Raw genomic sequence first — 14,477 nt, forward strand, 5'->3', positions numbered from 1 at the left:
ACTGTGTATATGGAATGTACAAAATGCCACATTGCACATTAAAGCCATTCAAAATTCTTTAAACTATTAAGAATTGAAATGTCAATTTCAAATCTTGTTACCGTTTTTGCCTAGCTACATTTTGGTGACAGTAATCAGTGTGTTGAATGTACATACCGTTTCAACTCTACATATAAGAAGCATGAGCAAAATTTCAAATTATTTGTATCTTTTAATATTTTTAACAGTTTTATAGATGTTTTAAAGCTAAGCTGATAAAATTGTTCCTACAACAGAACAACTTTCCAAAAGCCAGATAATTATTCTCTAGTACTTAGCATCAGAGTAATTAGGTTGTATTATCTTTTTACAGGATTAATTCAATGGCATGGCTTATATGCTGTGAGGGTCGAGCTAGCTAATTTCACTAAATGTAATTGAACATCTAGAGGCAATGCAGTTGTCCAAACATGATATGCCATTCATCCTCTCTGAACAGGAAGGCACGAGAGGATATCCGCAGTGTTGGTGATTATTCTGCTTACTATAGCAATAATTAAGCCCAATTATACAGCATACCACCCTTCATAGGAACCTAATGCCAAAGGGTGAATAGGCCTCTAATTTCAGACATAAAATGCACATACTGTATGTGTACTCACTCATACTCACTCACATTCACAAAGGGGGTGTGATGCACCAGCTGGGGCTTTTACTGGACCTCCCTCAACATTGAAGAATGACCATGACGAGACGAGTCTAAAATATGAAAAAAATCAAATAAGTATACATAATACTATTGGGTTGAAAAACCTTTACATCTGGCTGCCATTCCAAAAAACTAACCTATTTTTGTGTACTAATACTATGACTACTAATACTACTATTAATAATAATTAAGTGTTAAGATTTTTCTTGCTAGTGCAGAATTGAGTGTTGTAATTGCATTTTGGAGTAAATGCGTCAAAATGAAGTGCAGTACTTGACTGAAGCCAGCAGAGGCTCTGTTGATTCAATGAGTTCACTCTCTAAAGAAGCACAACATGACATTAGCAATTGGTGTTCCAACAATATGGAAAACCCAATTCATTTTAATAATGACTCCATTGATAATCATGATTTGTGGTCGCCGATACAGCTCAAGACGATATTGGTTCATTTAGAAAGATACAATCCGAAACGGATCAGTAACTTTAACTTTTAGCCAAAGATTCAGCCAGTGGGACTGTGAAATAATTAATTATTTCTCACTCACCGACTTGTCCTCTCCCATCCGCCACGCTATGTTTTGTTTTCTGCTGTCGCGTGGCGATGACATCACAGAAAGGCAGACTGAATCAAGTAACATTTAACGTCTTTATCATTAAAAGTGCTAAAAAAAACCCCAACACACATCCATATAAAGCTTGTCGTGTATTAATCCAATGCTTTATTTCCTAGTATGGTTGCAATCGATGGATTTACATTCTAAACGATGTTATAGCGATATATGTCGTCCGGAATGGCAACTTGCCGAACACAGATCGATGTATTTGAATCATAGGAATATAAATCGTAGTAGATTAATCGTTACACTCTTATTGAAAACATTAAAAATGTTCAAAATGAATGTGTATCCAATAGCTATATATAATGCATTTTATAAGCCAAATGTTCCTGACATAAAAGAGGCATGAAAGGTATCTTACTGATGATATAAAAGTATCAACATTATTTAAAAAATAACAAGGTCATTATTGATGTCCAGGATGTGTTTTTCCTCCCTGCCAATATTGACAACATTGACATGGTCTGTCCCAACCCATTTCTTTAATTTGGTGGATTGATTTTGACAAATGTCCAAGCATTTTTTAAGTATTCTCGGCTGAGAACCTTGCAGGGAAGTACATTTTTCTTTTCTACGTTGACGATGCTGCACTGAATTTTGAGTGATTTGTATAGAAATTAGCTTCTGCATGATACAGATGTTGCGCTGTCTGCATATATGAGTGTTATCCCAACTTCCTTTTGACAGTGGCAAACAAGCTTATGCATCTGTAAGATCACCTGCAAAAACATGCTATAACGAGCACAGTTGTTGTCCAGTGTGTGTGCGTGTGTGTTTTTTAAGATTGGTATGTGGGAAAGGTGGGGGGCAGGGGTCTGCTTTGACACCCTAATCCTAAAGCCTAGCCCATGCAGCATTGTGTTGGAGAGGAACGAAAGAGAGGGAGGGATGGAAAGAGAGAGAGAGAGAAAGGGGGGTGACAGTCAATTGAGAGCGAGTTGGGGGGGATCAAGAGGGAATGGGAAGGGTTAGTGAGGGAGATGGTTTCATTCAGTCTCCTGCAAAGGAAACAAAGGATGCTGAAGGGCCTGACTTATGACAGGACGACCCTCCATAGACTTTGCTGCTAGCCTGTTAGCAGGATAGCCTTTGCTGCCAATACTCTTCCTCTTCTCTCACCTGTCCTTTTGTGTCTGTACTGAAGACGCATCACCACCCGTCTGCTTCCTCCTTACATGTGAGTGATACAGCCTTGTCTGCTGCTTGCTTGGTTATTTATTTCATCATCTTGACAGCTCTTCAGTGTTGAAGTTGGTGCTGCCTTTCTTCTTACCAGTTCCAAGTCCGTTTTTATCATCTGTGAGAGCACAGAATGAACTTTTCTCACAAGGCAAACATGAAATTTGTCACCTCCGGTGTGAAAACAAACTGTTTGCTGTGGAAAAACATCTGCGTATTAATGCAAACGTCAACATTTGAATTGTGGGTTCATGCAGCGACAGCTGGACGCATCTGCTTTTGTTGGCACACGTGCGTTGAGAGCGCTCGCTCACTGTCAGCCAAAATATGAAACCGTGATTTTCTATGGCTGAAACGCAGGCTTGCCTGCCTGCTTGCATGCAGCAGCATTGGCACCCTGAGAATCAGCCTGGCACACAAACTTGACTTTCAGGTTGAGGAGGGGCTCATCATGATGGGAGATATTTCAGGTTAACCGGAGTCAAATTCCTTATTTGTACTTTGCCTCTTTATTGTTCCTGAATCAAGACAGAAAATGTGTAAAAAATTAGGACACTACATTTGCGGCGCTCCCTCTGGGTTGTGCTGCTAATGCTTTTGAAGACATGCTCGCGTTCATTTAATACAGATGTCAACTTTTTATAATCATTCGACAATTGGTCAATAACTTACAGCGCCGCCCATGCACCTGCAAAGAATTTTTTTGCTTGATGGTGGGCATATTTTTCAGTCAATTTTGGTTTAAATTTTTACAGACGATGTGCTTGCTGGTCACCTAAAAGTGCGTACCAAATATTATAGTGACTCGTCATGATACGCCAGATACATGTGAAAGTTAAAGTGGGTGTTTTTGGAGAGTGCATTGAGCTGTGGGAGAAATTTCAAGTCTAGCTGACTTATGGGGTCAAGGTTCGGGGTTTAATAACAGCATCACCATGTGGTGTATTTGTTGGAAAAATAACGGCACAGGCAACAGCGTTGGGGTGCATGTTTTGACACTTTCACCTTTTTGTGTGCAGTTATTCAAAAGTAGAGGAGTTGGCGTACACAAGCAAATTCATCCATTTAACTGTTGCATCATATGGAGGAATGTGCTGTGCTCTCTTGATTGAAGCGCTCCATTCGGACTGATGCAAGTTAATTCCCACTGGAGGCACTGCTTCAACCCAAAAAGTCATCAGTCAGTTTTACTCAATAGCCGTCCGTCAATTAAAGTCAATTGAGCAAAGCAGAGGCCAGCAACTGTCTTGCTGTCACTGTTTAGAGAGCCACAGCACTGATTTAAGACCAAGCCACAGGGATGTTTACGGGAACAACTTTAGACCCAAAAATACCTTTGGTCTCCCGGAAAATAGAATGCATTGTTTCTCCAGGCTGTGTTTGTCACAAGGCCAGCTAAAACGGTGGATGTCGGACATGACATCATCCTAGTCCTGCTATTTTTCTTCCGCATTGAAAGATGCTTTGAATTTTCTTCTAAAGACTTCCAGAAGAAGGCCAGCATGCTTATTTAGTATGTGTGTACAGGGAGACCTCAAGAGTGGAGAGGTTAGATTAGAGAAACAGGGAGGAGGTGCAGGTCTTTGGGGATGACGAAAGAGGGAAAAAAAATCCCCTGATGATTTGCTAACCTGATCTGACAAATGCAGACTGTCACTTTACCATTGACACTCCTCCACAGAGCTTTGTGATAGGTTTACCAATTTTTCACAGCTCTATTACACCATAACGCCTAGAGTCAGCGTGAGGGCGCAAAGGAGGTCAAGCAAAGGTTTATGTATGATGTTGGAGCTTGATGTGTTGACTCACTGTAAGCCAATGAGTGTCCCTTGAGACTTGATGGAGGTGTTCCTTCCATTTGTCCTTTTATCAGCCCCTGTTATTTTCGAGGCACTAAGCGACTTTATTGACCTTTTAAAAAGCCCCTTGCTCCCTTATGGAGCCACTCAAGTATTGCAAATATATTTCCATTGAATGCCATTACAGGTATTGTTCATTTTCTGTATGTTGGACCGATTTTTCTTGTAAAAAAAAATAATAGAAATAGGAATACAGTCGTCTCTTGCCACATTGTGGTTTGAACATCGCTACCTCAGTCCATCGCGCTTTTTCCGAAAATTAATGAATTAATAAATAACTGCTGTTTTGTGGTTGACTATGGGCTATTGCTAGTCAAAAAATATTGAAAGGCAAGTTATATGTAGCATTTTGGTTAGTAATATTACATTCATGAGACATGATGTTACATTACATTACCTTCACACTGCATGGAGTCAGCCATGGCATGATTTCTCCTCCTATTCCGTGTGGAAGTGGTATGGTTTTGGCTTCTTATTGTGTCCTTCTTCCCAACTCGATTTGAAACCCTTTCTTAAGTTCAGAATAAATAAATTGGAGGGTAACTAGTTAGCTTGGTACTTTGCTATGATTAAAGCGGTGGCCGTCTCTTGTGTCCCTGCAGGGGTCCTGTGGCCTACGGATTATTGTTGAGCAATGTGGTATAAACAAAGAATAACCAGAGTGTAAAGGGGACTATAGGGGTCTTATTTAATGTCTACAAGGCTCTAATAATGGTAAAAAACGTATTTACAAAGTGATACACAAGTTTTCTATGCTCTTAACTATGAAAATATTCAATTTATTAATATTGTATCCTACTTTGCGGAAATTCAATTACCAAGGTCTGGTCTGGAACCAATTTACCAAGTATTAATGGGGGGCTACTGTAGTCTGTTCCAGGGCCTAACTTTTGCCATCATAAAACAATGTGACATTTTTAATAAAATTGTTGTTGCAACAATTTTCTGTCAACTGTGTGTGTAAACTGTGTTAGAAAATCAACACAAACTTAGGAGAAACAAAACAAAAGGTGCAATAATGCAATAGTAGTTTTTGTGTATACAGTACTGTGTGGAGGTGTAATGCCATTATTAGATTTGCTGTTTAAGAAATGCTGTATTGACTATGTTATTATTTATCAGTGTCTTATAATAGGAAAAATCTCTTCAAGGGTCACAATTCTTGCCATTGTAAATAAAATAAAATAACTGTACACTTTGACTGTGACAAAATGTAGTTTGTTTTTATTAGGAATCCGGAGTTATTCCTTTTGATGCGAGTTGATCGCTGAGCTCTTTTGGAGGTGTGCTGAGGTCTTGCATGAGAGCATCCATAACGGTAGTTTGAACTCCTAAGTTTTGTGCTGCCTTACTTTGTGGTGCACGGTGAGATTCAGGTAAAGGGTCATTGCCAGGCATGAGTCCATTCCTCCTTATTTAACGACTTGTTTGTTCTTGGATCAAAAGATTAGCTTAACATAAATTCATGGATCTGGATATGCACACTTGGGCCCCTAGGCCACCGAGGCGGCAAGCTAGAATTTGGAGCCACTGCAAGAGAAAAGTGTTCTATTGTGCTCGTGTCAGTGTGTAATGCTGTAGTGCGCACACTCTTGACACAATGGTATGCACATAGACATGTGCACGATGTGCGCGTACACACACACACACAAACACACACAAATACGAGAAACACGTCACGAGAGAAGAGTCGGTGTCGGGTCAGGAGGCGCTGCCTATGGACAGCTCTGTATTGTTGTAAGCCAGCAGGGATGCTGGACATGAAACAGTGCAGCCATTGAGCCATCACTGGTGACTCAGGACCAGTGTGCAGGGAAACAACCAGTGTGACAACAACAACACCTGCCTTTACACTGCCACATTGTTGTACTCACTGGTAGTGGAGTGACACGACTGTGGCAAAGATTGCAACTATTGTCAATATACTCAAAGGTGCAACAATGCAAAGTTAAGTTTTTCTTCACAATACTGTGCAAAGGTTTAAGCCCATTGTTGATTCAACTGGCAAATGCAATTAGTTTCAGAAATGATAGAATGACGATATAATGTATATTAATATTTATCAGTGTATTTATTGCAGCACACGCCACAACCAAAACCTTTATTCGATTGCACTTACATACAGTTATGATTGATCTGTTTAATGTAACTCTGAACTATTCCCAAGATGGTTCATGACAAAGATATTACCCCCAACAATACACACAATAAAGGCCAACACACACATTTTTTTCTTTAAAAAAAGGAAATGTTTGTTTTTATTGTTTATTTTAAATAAAGACACAATATAAAATCAAACACTTTTTAAATTATAAAACATTGTTCAAAAACAGCAAACGCTAGAGGCTTAAAGCTTGTTATTGTGAAAACTGGCCTCAGACGTTTGCATAGTACACTATCGTAAGGGGTTGTGATGTAGGAAGTAGATTAGTATGTTCTATTCAGACGGCTCTATTGAACCCTGCCTCTTCACTTGACTTCAACCTATACTCGATCCCCACTGTGAGCACCCGTGGAGAAAGTAACACTGGGCAGCCACAGTGGTGATCCCTATTCATTGAACACAAGTGTTGGGATTCCAGTGAAAAATATGACTACTGCGATCTTGGGTTGACCTTTTGTGAGCCTCCCGCCGAAACAATGAATATGTCACGTCAGTTGACTATTTGATCATTCATAGAATTCCTTACCACCAGCTGACATCATTTTCTCTTCAACAACCTGGCTACATATTCAATTACTCGCATATGTTGTACATCCCTTAGCGTTAACCTGCTGTATAACATTAACTTTAATTTAGAGCAAGCTCACTATAATGTCCAGGTGGTCCTGGGCCATGACCTTCACCATCAAAAAAAACCCCAAAGCATGTGCACACACAAGCTCATCTAAGCTAATGACTCATCTCTCTGTACCAAACACCCACCCCACCCCCTCTGACTGTCTGTGTTTTTCTGTCTCTGTACAGGGGACATCACTCAGAAGGGCTATGAGAAGAAAAGAAGCAAACTGTTGGCACCGTACATCCCACAGATACAAGGTAAGACAACATTGACTTGCTCGTACCGTGCACTGTGTCTCCTAATCCTGCGGTATGCAAAGTGGAGGAGGATATTGATTTAGTTATTTGTTTCACTAAAGCGTACAACTGTAGACCTAATGCATCATTAGCTGGTTTTGTACTGCACAGTTTTCGCTTCAGCTCAGCTCTACTGGTGGCTTGGAGTTGTCAGCAGTTATATCTACCTCTGTGTGCACTTTAAAATGTTGTTTGTCGCTACTCAGCCGGCGGTGTGAAAGTCATGCAAGTTCAGTACAGCTGCTGTACTGTTGTTTTTCAAATTGTGGAAATAGCAGCCTACTTCCAGTTAGAGGCCTGTCCCACTTACGGTTTCGGTAAATAAACACCCCGGCTAAAATTACCGGATTTACAGTAAACCAAGATTTATTTATTGTTGTCCTTTCTAACTGTGTATCTTCAAATATTACAGTGAGTGGTTGACCAGGTACTAGGACTAGTAGCTCATCATACCTGATACTTGCTGATTTTGCAGATGGAAAAGTGTCCATAGTGAGAACATTTGAGTAGGTACTACTGTATGTGCTAAAATGTCTTGTGTTTGCCGTGGACCAACAAATGCATCTACTCTGGCAGTGCATACCACTGATTGGCTCAATCTGGTGGATCCTATGAAGTGCCTTCTGCCCAGCAACTCAGTCTGGGGTACTGGCTTGTGAATAAACCTTCTTCCTCTGGGAGCTGGAGAAAGGCCATTGTGTTACTTTGTGTCAATGGAGTGCGTTGATATGTTTGTCCTTGCTCACAGGATGTGTCATACATCTCCTTGCACGCTCATGTCCTCCGACTGTATTGAAGCTGATGTGCTAAATGGAGCTTGCACTATTTAGCAGATTTAGCAAACGTGCGTGAGAGTATTGCTCAGCATTGCAGCAGAGTATGTGTTATATTGCTGTCTAAGAGTTGCTGACAGCGTGGAGCTCACTGATCCCCACTAAGCTTGTCACTAAAAGGCCAGGCAGGCTGATGGCTGACTGACTGGGAGCCAGCCAGGTGGTGAATGCAGTGATCTGAACACAAGGCTGCATAGGAAACAAAATCTGTTTTCATGTCATGTTCTGTGATGGACAATATCGGTGTGGTTCACCAGGTAAATTGCCAGGAACATCACAAGAACCTCCAGATTACCCTGTCTGGTCTTTTTAGACCCATGATGGATTATGATAACATTATGGTAACAATCCGTTCTAGGGTCAAAATATGTGTCACACATTTATCCTTTTTTCACATTCTTCACTGTCTAAACGTTCACACGTGCATGTGGTGCATTTTAATGCTGGAGCTGTTTTGAAATTCAGTGTTTTTAGAGGTTCAGGTTTAGAGATTTTAGTCTAAAACCTCAAAGTTTTAGAGTAATCTTTTCCTCTAAACAATTTGGTCGAGTTCTGAATTGTATCTACTCAGGGATTAGAAATAGAAATAGAAGTAGAAGTAGTAGTAGTAGTAGTAGTAGTAGTAGTAAGAAATCGTTCATTTTGGTGCCTTGTTTTGTTTTGTGTTGCTTTTATTAATGCGCTATTTTATACGTTCACCGTTGTTTATGTACATTAAATTTTTCACAGTTTTTATTCACTTTGGCAGATGTATGAAAGGTGCCATACAAATTGTTGTAAATGATTCAAATTCACAATTTCACCAAATTCACCAGAATGTACAGTTTTTGTTTATTATTTTACATTTATTTGTATTTCCCTCACAAATTATTATATAACATTCAAATTATTATATAAATGGTATTAAAGCAGTTACGGTACAGCAGTTCCTTACAACATTGGTTCTGTTGCTGCTATGTTGTGCAATACGCTTGTTAACTATATGGTCTACTTTCTAATGCACTCCAAATCATAATAATGTTGGTATTGCTTTTTTGTATGTATGATATACCTTGACAACATGTGTGTGCATTCGCGCAGTGTCTTGCCAAAGAACATTTTTTTGGACTGTGTCCTTCAAACTCAAGTGTTGCATGAAAAAATTAAACAGTATACGGAAGCTACAGTAGATGTCTGACTCTTTTAGGTAGGATGGTCATACATATTTAATATACTTGTAGGTTATGTGAGGTCATTAGAGGAGGAAGCTAGAAACTGAAACCTTCTTGGGAGCAGGGTTTGTCCACCAGTGCCAACAACAAAGTCCTTCATGAAGGCCAGTATTAGCTAAAGGGATACATCACAGCCTGCTTAAAGCACAACTGTGCATAGATGACTGGCTTGACTGGCTTGTTTGCCGGGACGTGTCTTTTTTTGACATATTGCTGTGCTTAATCGCCTTCTTTGCATTTTAATTTCTCATTTGCATTTACTTTATCTTGAAACCTGAATAATGATTGGTAATTTGTAACTGAGGCTGGGTTCATTCGAATGAAGACTTTGTCAACTCAAACAGAGCTATCCTTAAGCCAAGGCTGTATTATTGATAGTATTCCGTAAGTTAAAATGTGTAAGATTTTCCTATATTCTCTCTGCAGGTGTAGATCCCTCTCTGCAAATTGACAGTCGTGTCCAAGCTCCCTCCCAAGCTGTTCATTCCTCATCCAAACACAACAAATCTCGGGCCGCCAACACCAGGGATGAGCGCTTCCGATCTGGTAATCATATCGGTGTACCGCCCGAGAGTTTTGAATGCCTACTTCTTTTTTTTAATGCTTCAGCTAAGTTGTATTTTGTGTGTGTGTGTGTGTGTGTGTGTGTGTGTGTCACTCAGATCTGCACACAGAAGCCGTCCAAGCAGCTTTAGCCAAATACAAAGAAAGGAAGATGCCCATGCCGTCCAAAAGACGATCTGTGTTAGTTCAGTCCTCTGTTGAGGCATGTACGCCACCAGGTGAGACTTTTGCTCCCATAATAAGCGCGCTGTTGTTTGCCAGCCACACACAAATCCTTCCATTCCGTTTCCCTCACTGAGATGCTGACATGTCTTCCTTCCCATGAGCACTACAGTGTAGGATGCTAACACTTTCCCATTATTCAGGATTCTGTCGCAAAATATTTGCCAATGAAGAGAAATATTCATTTTGAAGAATGTGTCTATTCTTTGGGATGATAAAGGACTGAATTGTCACTCGTGTGTTCCCAGGCAGGTCTTCCCACATACTGGATGCATAATTAGATTGTTAGCATTGCTTCGAAATGTCAACATTTTGCCTCTTTCTGAAACAAGTTGTGCTGTGTTGATGTTGGCAGTTAAAATTGTTTCAATTAAGAGCATCCTGCAGCTCATTTGAGAATGTGAAGACTTAGCAGTTAAGCACTTCAGTAACTTAGTCATTGCCTTCTCTAAGTTTGCAATTAAATGCTTCTGATGCACTCATTTATTAGTCAATACATTACAGTCAAATGCCATACTTTAAAAACATTTGATGCATACCGCATCAAATGTCAAAAATGGTGAACCCTTTTTAAAGATGTATTACAAAATTTCTAGCCAAAGATCTGCTAATATAACTGATGCATGCTGCTGTCTTAAGGTTTAATGCAAAAATGCCAAATGCCGTAGATCCGCTATATCAGAGGTCCCCGACCACCAACATTTTCAGAAGCAATGATCTTTTTTTCCCTTTTTTAAATAGACCACTTAAAAAGGTTAGGGACCACTGGTTTATACGACAGGCGTGCACTGCTGTTTTGAAGGACCTACTGCAAAAAAGACTCTCTATATCAGTGATACTCCACTGTTGGACCCTTATAATCGATAATGGCATAAAAATGAGATATTGGATCATATCGGTACTGTTTTTTCGGACGATATGGATATTGGTGCGTGAGTGAGACCTCATCAAACTGCACTGTGGTCCGTAGAGCAACAAAGCTTGCTCGCTCAGCATGTCCACGGTCTGGAATTATGTCCAAGTTTTACATTTGGATTGTAAATATGCAATTTGCTATAATTTTATTGCACTGGTTCTGCAAGGAGGGAGCAAGCCGGGCTTCCTACAACACTTCTACTCTAATAGCACACCTCAGGAATAATCACTCTCATGCAATTTCCTACAACTTGTATTGCATAGTGTAGTATTTGTCTTATTTTGCACACTGTTTATTTGTGAAGTGCAACCAGTGGCCTCACAGTGGAACACTTAACATCATTTTCATCTTTTGAGGACCTTTGTTGGCAACAACGGCAAGGAGCGGAGAGGAAGGTGTACCTTGCGATGAGGGTTTTTTTCCTTTATCACATTGCTGGCACTCGCAACTTTCTTTGGCCCCATGGCGGGTTATTTAGCAGTTGCAATCGATAAATGCATGGACAGTGAGGCAGCAATGGGTAGGGTGCTTTATTTGTGCACTCAATTCCACAGTTGCTGCAGTACAGGGCAGATGGACCGGTTTGTTATTCTCATTGTTGTACGATAACCGAGACAGTGTATGAAAACTGAGGCAAAAAGGGGGTGTGTTCGAAAACTGAGGTTTGACTGTATCACTACCTGATTTTGAGTAGCTCACCAAATGGTCAAAGAATGTTTGCTTCAACTGTTCAATTCAGACATTATGCCTCTATTTAATGACAAATGGCCACAAAATAGCATAAAGACAATGAGCGCACCGTTTGAGTGGAGATCTGCTTTGTAGCAAAGTACAAAAGTCACTTTAAATGTTGTCATATCAATAAAACACAAATAGCTCACCTCTTCTCTCTTCTTGTTAAAGGAGATCTAACGGTGATAAAAAAGTTGTAGACCCATGTACTGTAGCCACTCTCTTCTTCTCACTGTCTGTCTGAGCCTGGCTGTGTTCTTCTGTTTCACTTTGCCATGGTTACAGCAGCAAGTGATATATACTGTGGGAGAGATGAGCAGAGGAATACCAAACAGATTATTAAATGTAAAGCAATCCCTTTGAGTCCACTGGATGTCGACACATGAAATATGGTCTCGTTAGACCCAAGCCCCAAAGCATTGCAATCCAACTTCAACTTTGTAAAGCCATGTGGGAGGACAGTGTAATTTCAGCTGGGAGGTTTCATTTGTAGTGCTGTGCTCTATAAGTGGTTAATTTGGTGGATCATACATGTGAATGTTTATTTGTTTGAAGAACTGAAGGATGTGCTGGCCACACACTTAAACATGGATGGAAGTAAGAGACATGAGGGCAGAATAGCCTTTTATTTTCTTTATGATAAAATCAAGTGGAGGCTAAGCTTGCCTTCTCTGCTAATGATCGTGTTGCATGAAACACACATTGATTGGGACATTACAGAAAAAGTTAAATGTGATCACTTTTAAAGATCTTCACCTTGGCTGCAAGTTTATTGAGCTATTTTTGTGCCACCAAACCGATTCAAACCGAAACGTATCCTAACTGAATTAATTTTTTCCATAAGAAATAATGCAAATCCGATTAATCGGCTCTGGACACCCGAAAATGTTAACACAAAACATTTTTAATATAGGTAAATTATAGTTTTACATGCATGAAACAATTAGAAATCAGGGTTTCCGCTACATGTATGTAATTGTTCGTTGCGGTACGCCACTACAAAATAAAAAAGCCGCCACACCTTAAAAATGAGGGTTCTTTTAAAACTTGAAAACAATTTTAAGTAATATATGAACATTTCTGGTTGATGGTAATCTAAATTCTTCACTTTATCACTGATTTCTTTCTCAGACAAAAAAAAACAAATAAAAAAGTCAAATCTACTTGTGTACTTAATCATTTACACGGTCTTGGAGCTTAAGTTTATTGCAAAATCATGCATGTTGTGGTTCACAGTCCGGTTTTTGCATTATATTGGATATATACTTTCGTTTGAACTCTAAATTAACCGACTTTAGTTCAATTTAAATTGGAGGTTCACCTCTATGTCATCCACATCTGTCACCTTTTCTCTGCTGACACAGTAGACTGTAGTGCTTTTGTTGTGACGCTGCGTTATTTTGACCTGTCAAACGCAGACACCTCCTCAGCGTCAGAAGATGAGGGCTCGCTGCGCCGAAGGGGACATCTAGCCAACTCCACACCCTACCAGAGCCACAGCCACCAGGCCGTGGAGCACTGGTTTAACCGGGTCATCCAGGGTTCGTCCACCTCGTCTTCCGCGTCATCTACTTCATCCCACCCGGGAGGGAGATCCATTACCAACACGACCACTACCGCCAACAGCACCGCCCACAGCGGCCTCAACGCCAACACCAAAGCTACTGCACTGTCTGACCTAATGGCACACACCCACCTAGGTCAGTGACGCACACAAGACATCACAGTTGATGGTTTTGTTTTTCCATCTGTGCATGTGTTATGTCACTCAGATATATATTTGTCAACTTCTAACTACATACAGAAAGCAGTGTCTCTCTTAAGCCCTTACTTATAAGGCAAGACAAAGAATAGCAGGAGTTTTGACTCTTGTATTTGGAATAAATTGTTTAGCTCGCTCTGCTAATGGCATCTAGTGGCTAAGTCATGAGGTGTAGTACTTGTACTACTATTACTAGTACTGCATAATCTCCTGGGGTTTGCTTGTTTACAATACAGTACATCACAGGAATACAGTGGAACCTCAAAGGCCAGACGTAATCTTTTGACCTCCAATTTGTACAGATTTCAAAACATTTTTTCCAAAAGCAAATAATGGAGTTTCTGTTCCAGGGTCAAATCGTCACGTTCCTAACACTTATATTAACTACAGTAATCCCTCGTTTACCACAGCTAATTGGTTCCAGAACAAAACGTGATAAGTGAATTTCCACAAAGTAGGATTACTCATTTATCAATGGAATATTTTCATAGTTAAAGCATAGAAAACCTGTTTACAACCTTCTAAATCCGTTTTTTAACGTTATTAGAACCCTCCACACATGAAATTCAAGAGTTTTATTGTCATATGCACAGTAAAACTGGTGGTTCTTCTATGCAATGAAATTCTGTTCATTCTCCCAAAAAAGAAAGAAAGAAAAACACAAGAAAATGAATAACAACAGAAGAAACATTAATACCAATAAATTAAGCAACAACACAACAACAACATAAGAGACATTAATACAAATAAATAAATAAATAAATAAAGTGCTATGTGCGTGTATTGCGTGCAGCGTGTGTGAGTGCTTTGTTGA

The 14,477-nt window shown here is 39.9% G+C and overlaps 1 protein-coding gene across 9 annotated transcripts in view; it reads left to right on the forward strand.

The window, feature by feature from the left end:
• Nucleotides 1-14,477, forward strand: part of dip2a (disco-interacting protein 2 homolog A) — an 84,863-nt gene that overhangs the window by 40,226 nt on the left and 30,160 nt on the right. For all 9 annotated transcript variants that reach the window (XR_008572417.1, XR_008572418.1, XR_008572419.1 and 6 more), the window contains exons 2-5: nt 7,313-7,384; nt 9,894-10,013; nt 10,130-10,249; nt 13,320-13,601. Coding sequence is in view for 6 of the 9 variants with exons in the window: in XM_054786731.1 (XP_054642706.1) it covers nt 7,313-7,384; nt 9,894-10,013; nt 10,130-10,249; nt 13,320-13,601 (594 nt within the window). In the remaining 3 variants the exon portion in view is untranslated. The remainder of the gene's footprint in view (nt 1-7,312; nt 7,385-9,893; nt 10,014-10,129; nt 10,250-13,319; nt 13,602-14,477) is intronic.

The sequence above is a fragment of the Dunckerocampus dactyliophorus genome, chromosome 9 (assembly GCF_027744805.1).
Source record: "Dunckerocampus dactyliophorus isolate RoL2022-P2 chromosome 9, RoL_Ddac_1.1, whole genome shotgun sequence".
NCBI lineage: Eukaryota > Metazoa > Chordata > Actinopteri > Syngnathiformes > Syngnathidae > Dunckerocampus > Dunckerocampus dactyliophorus.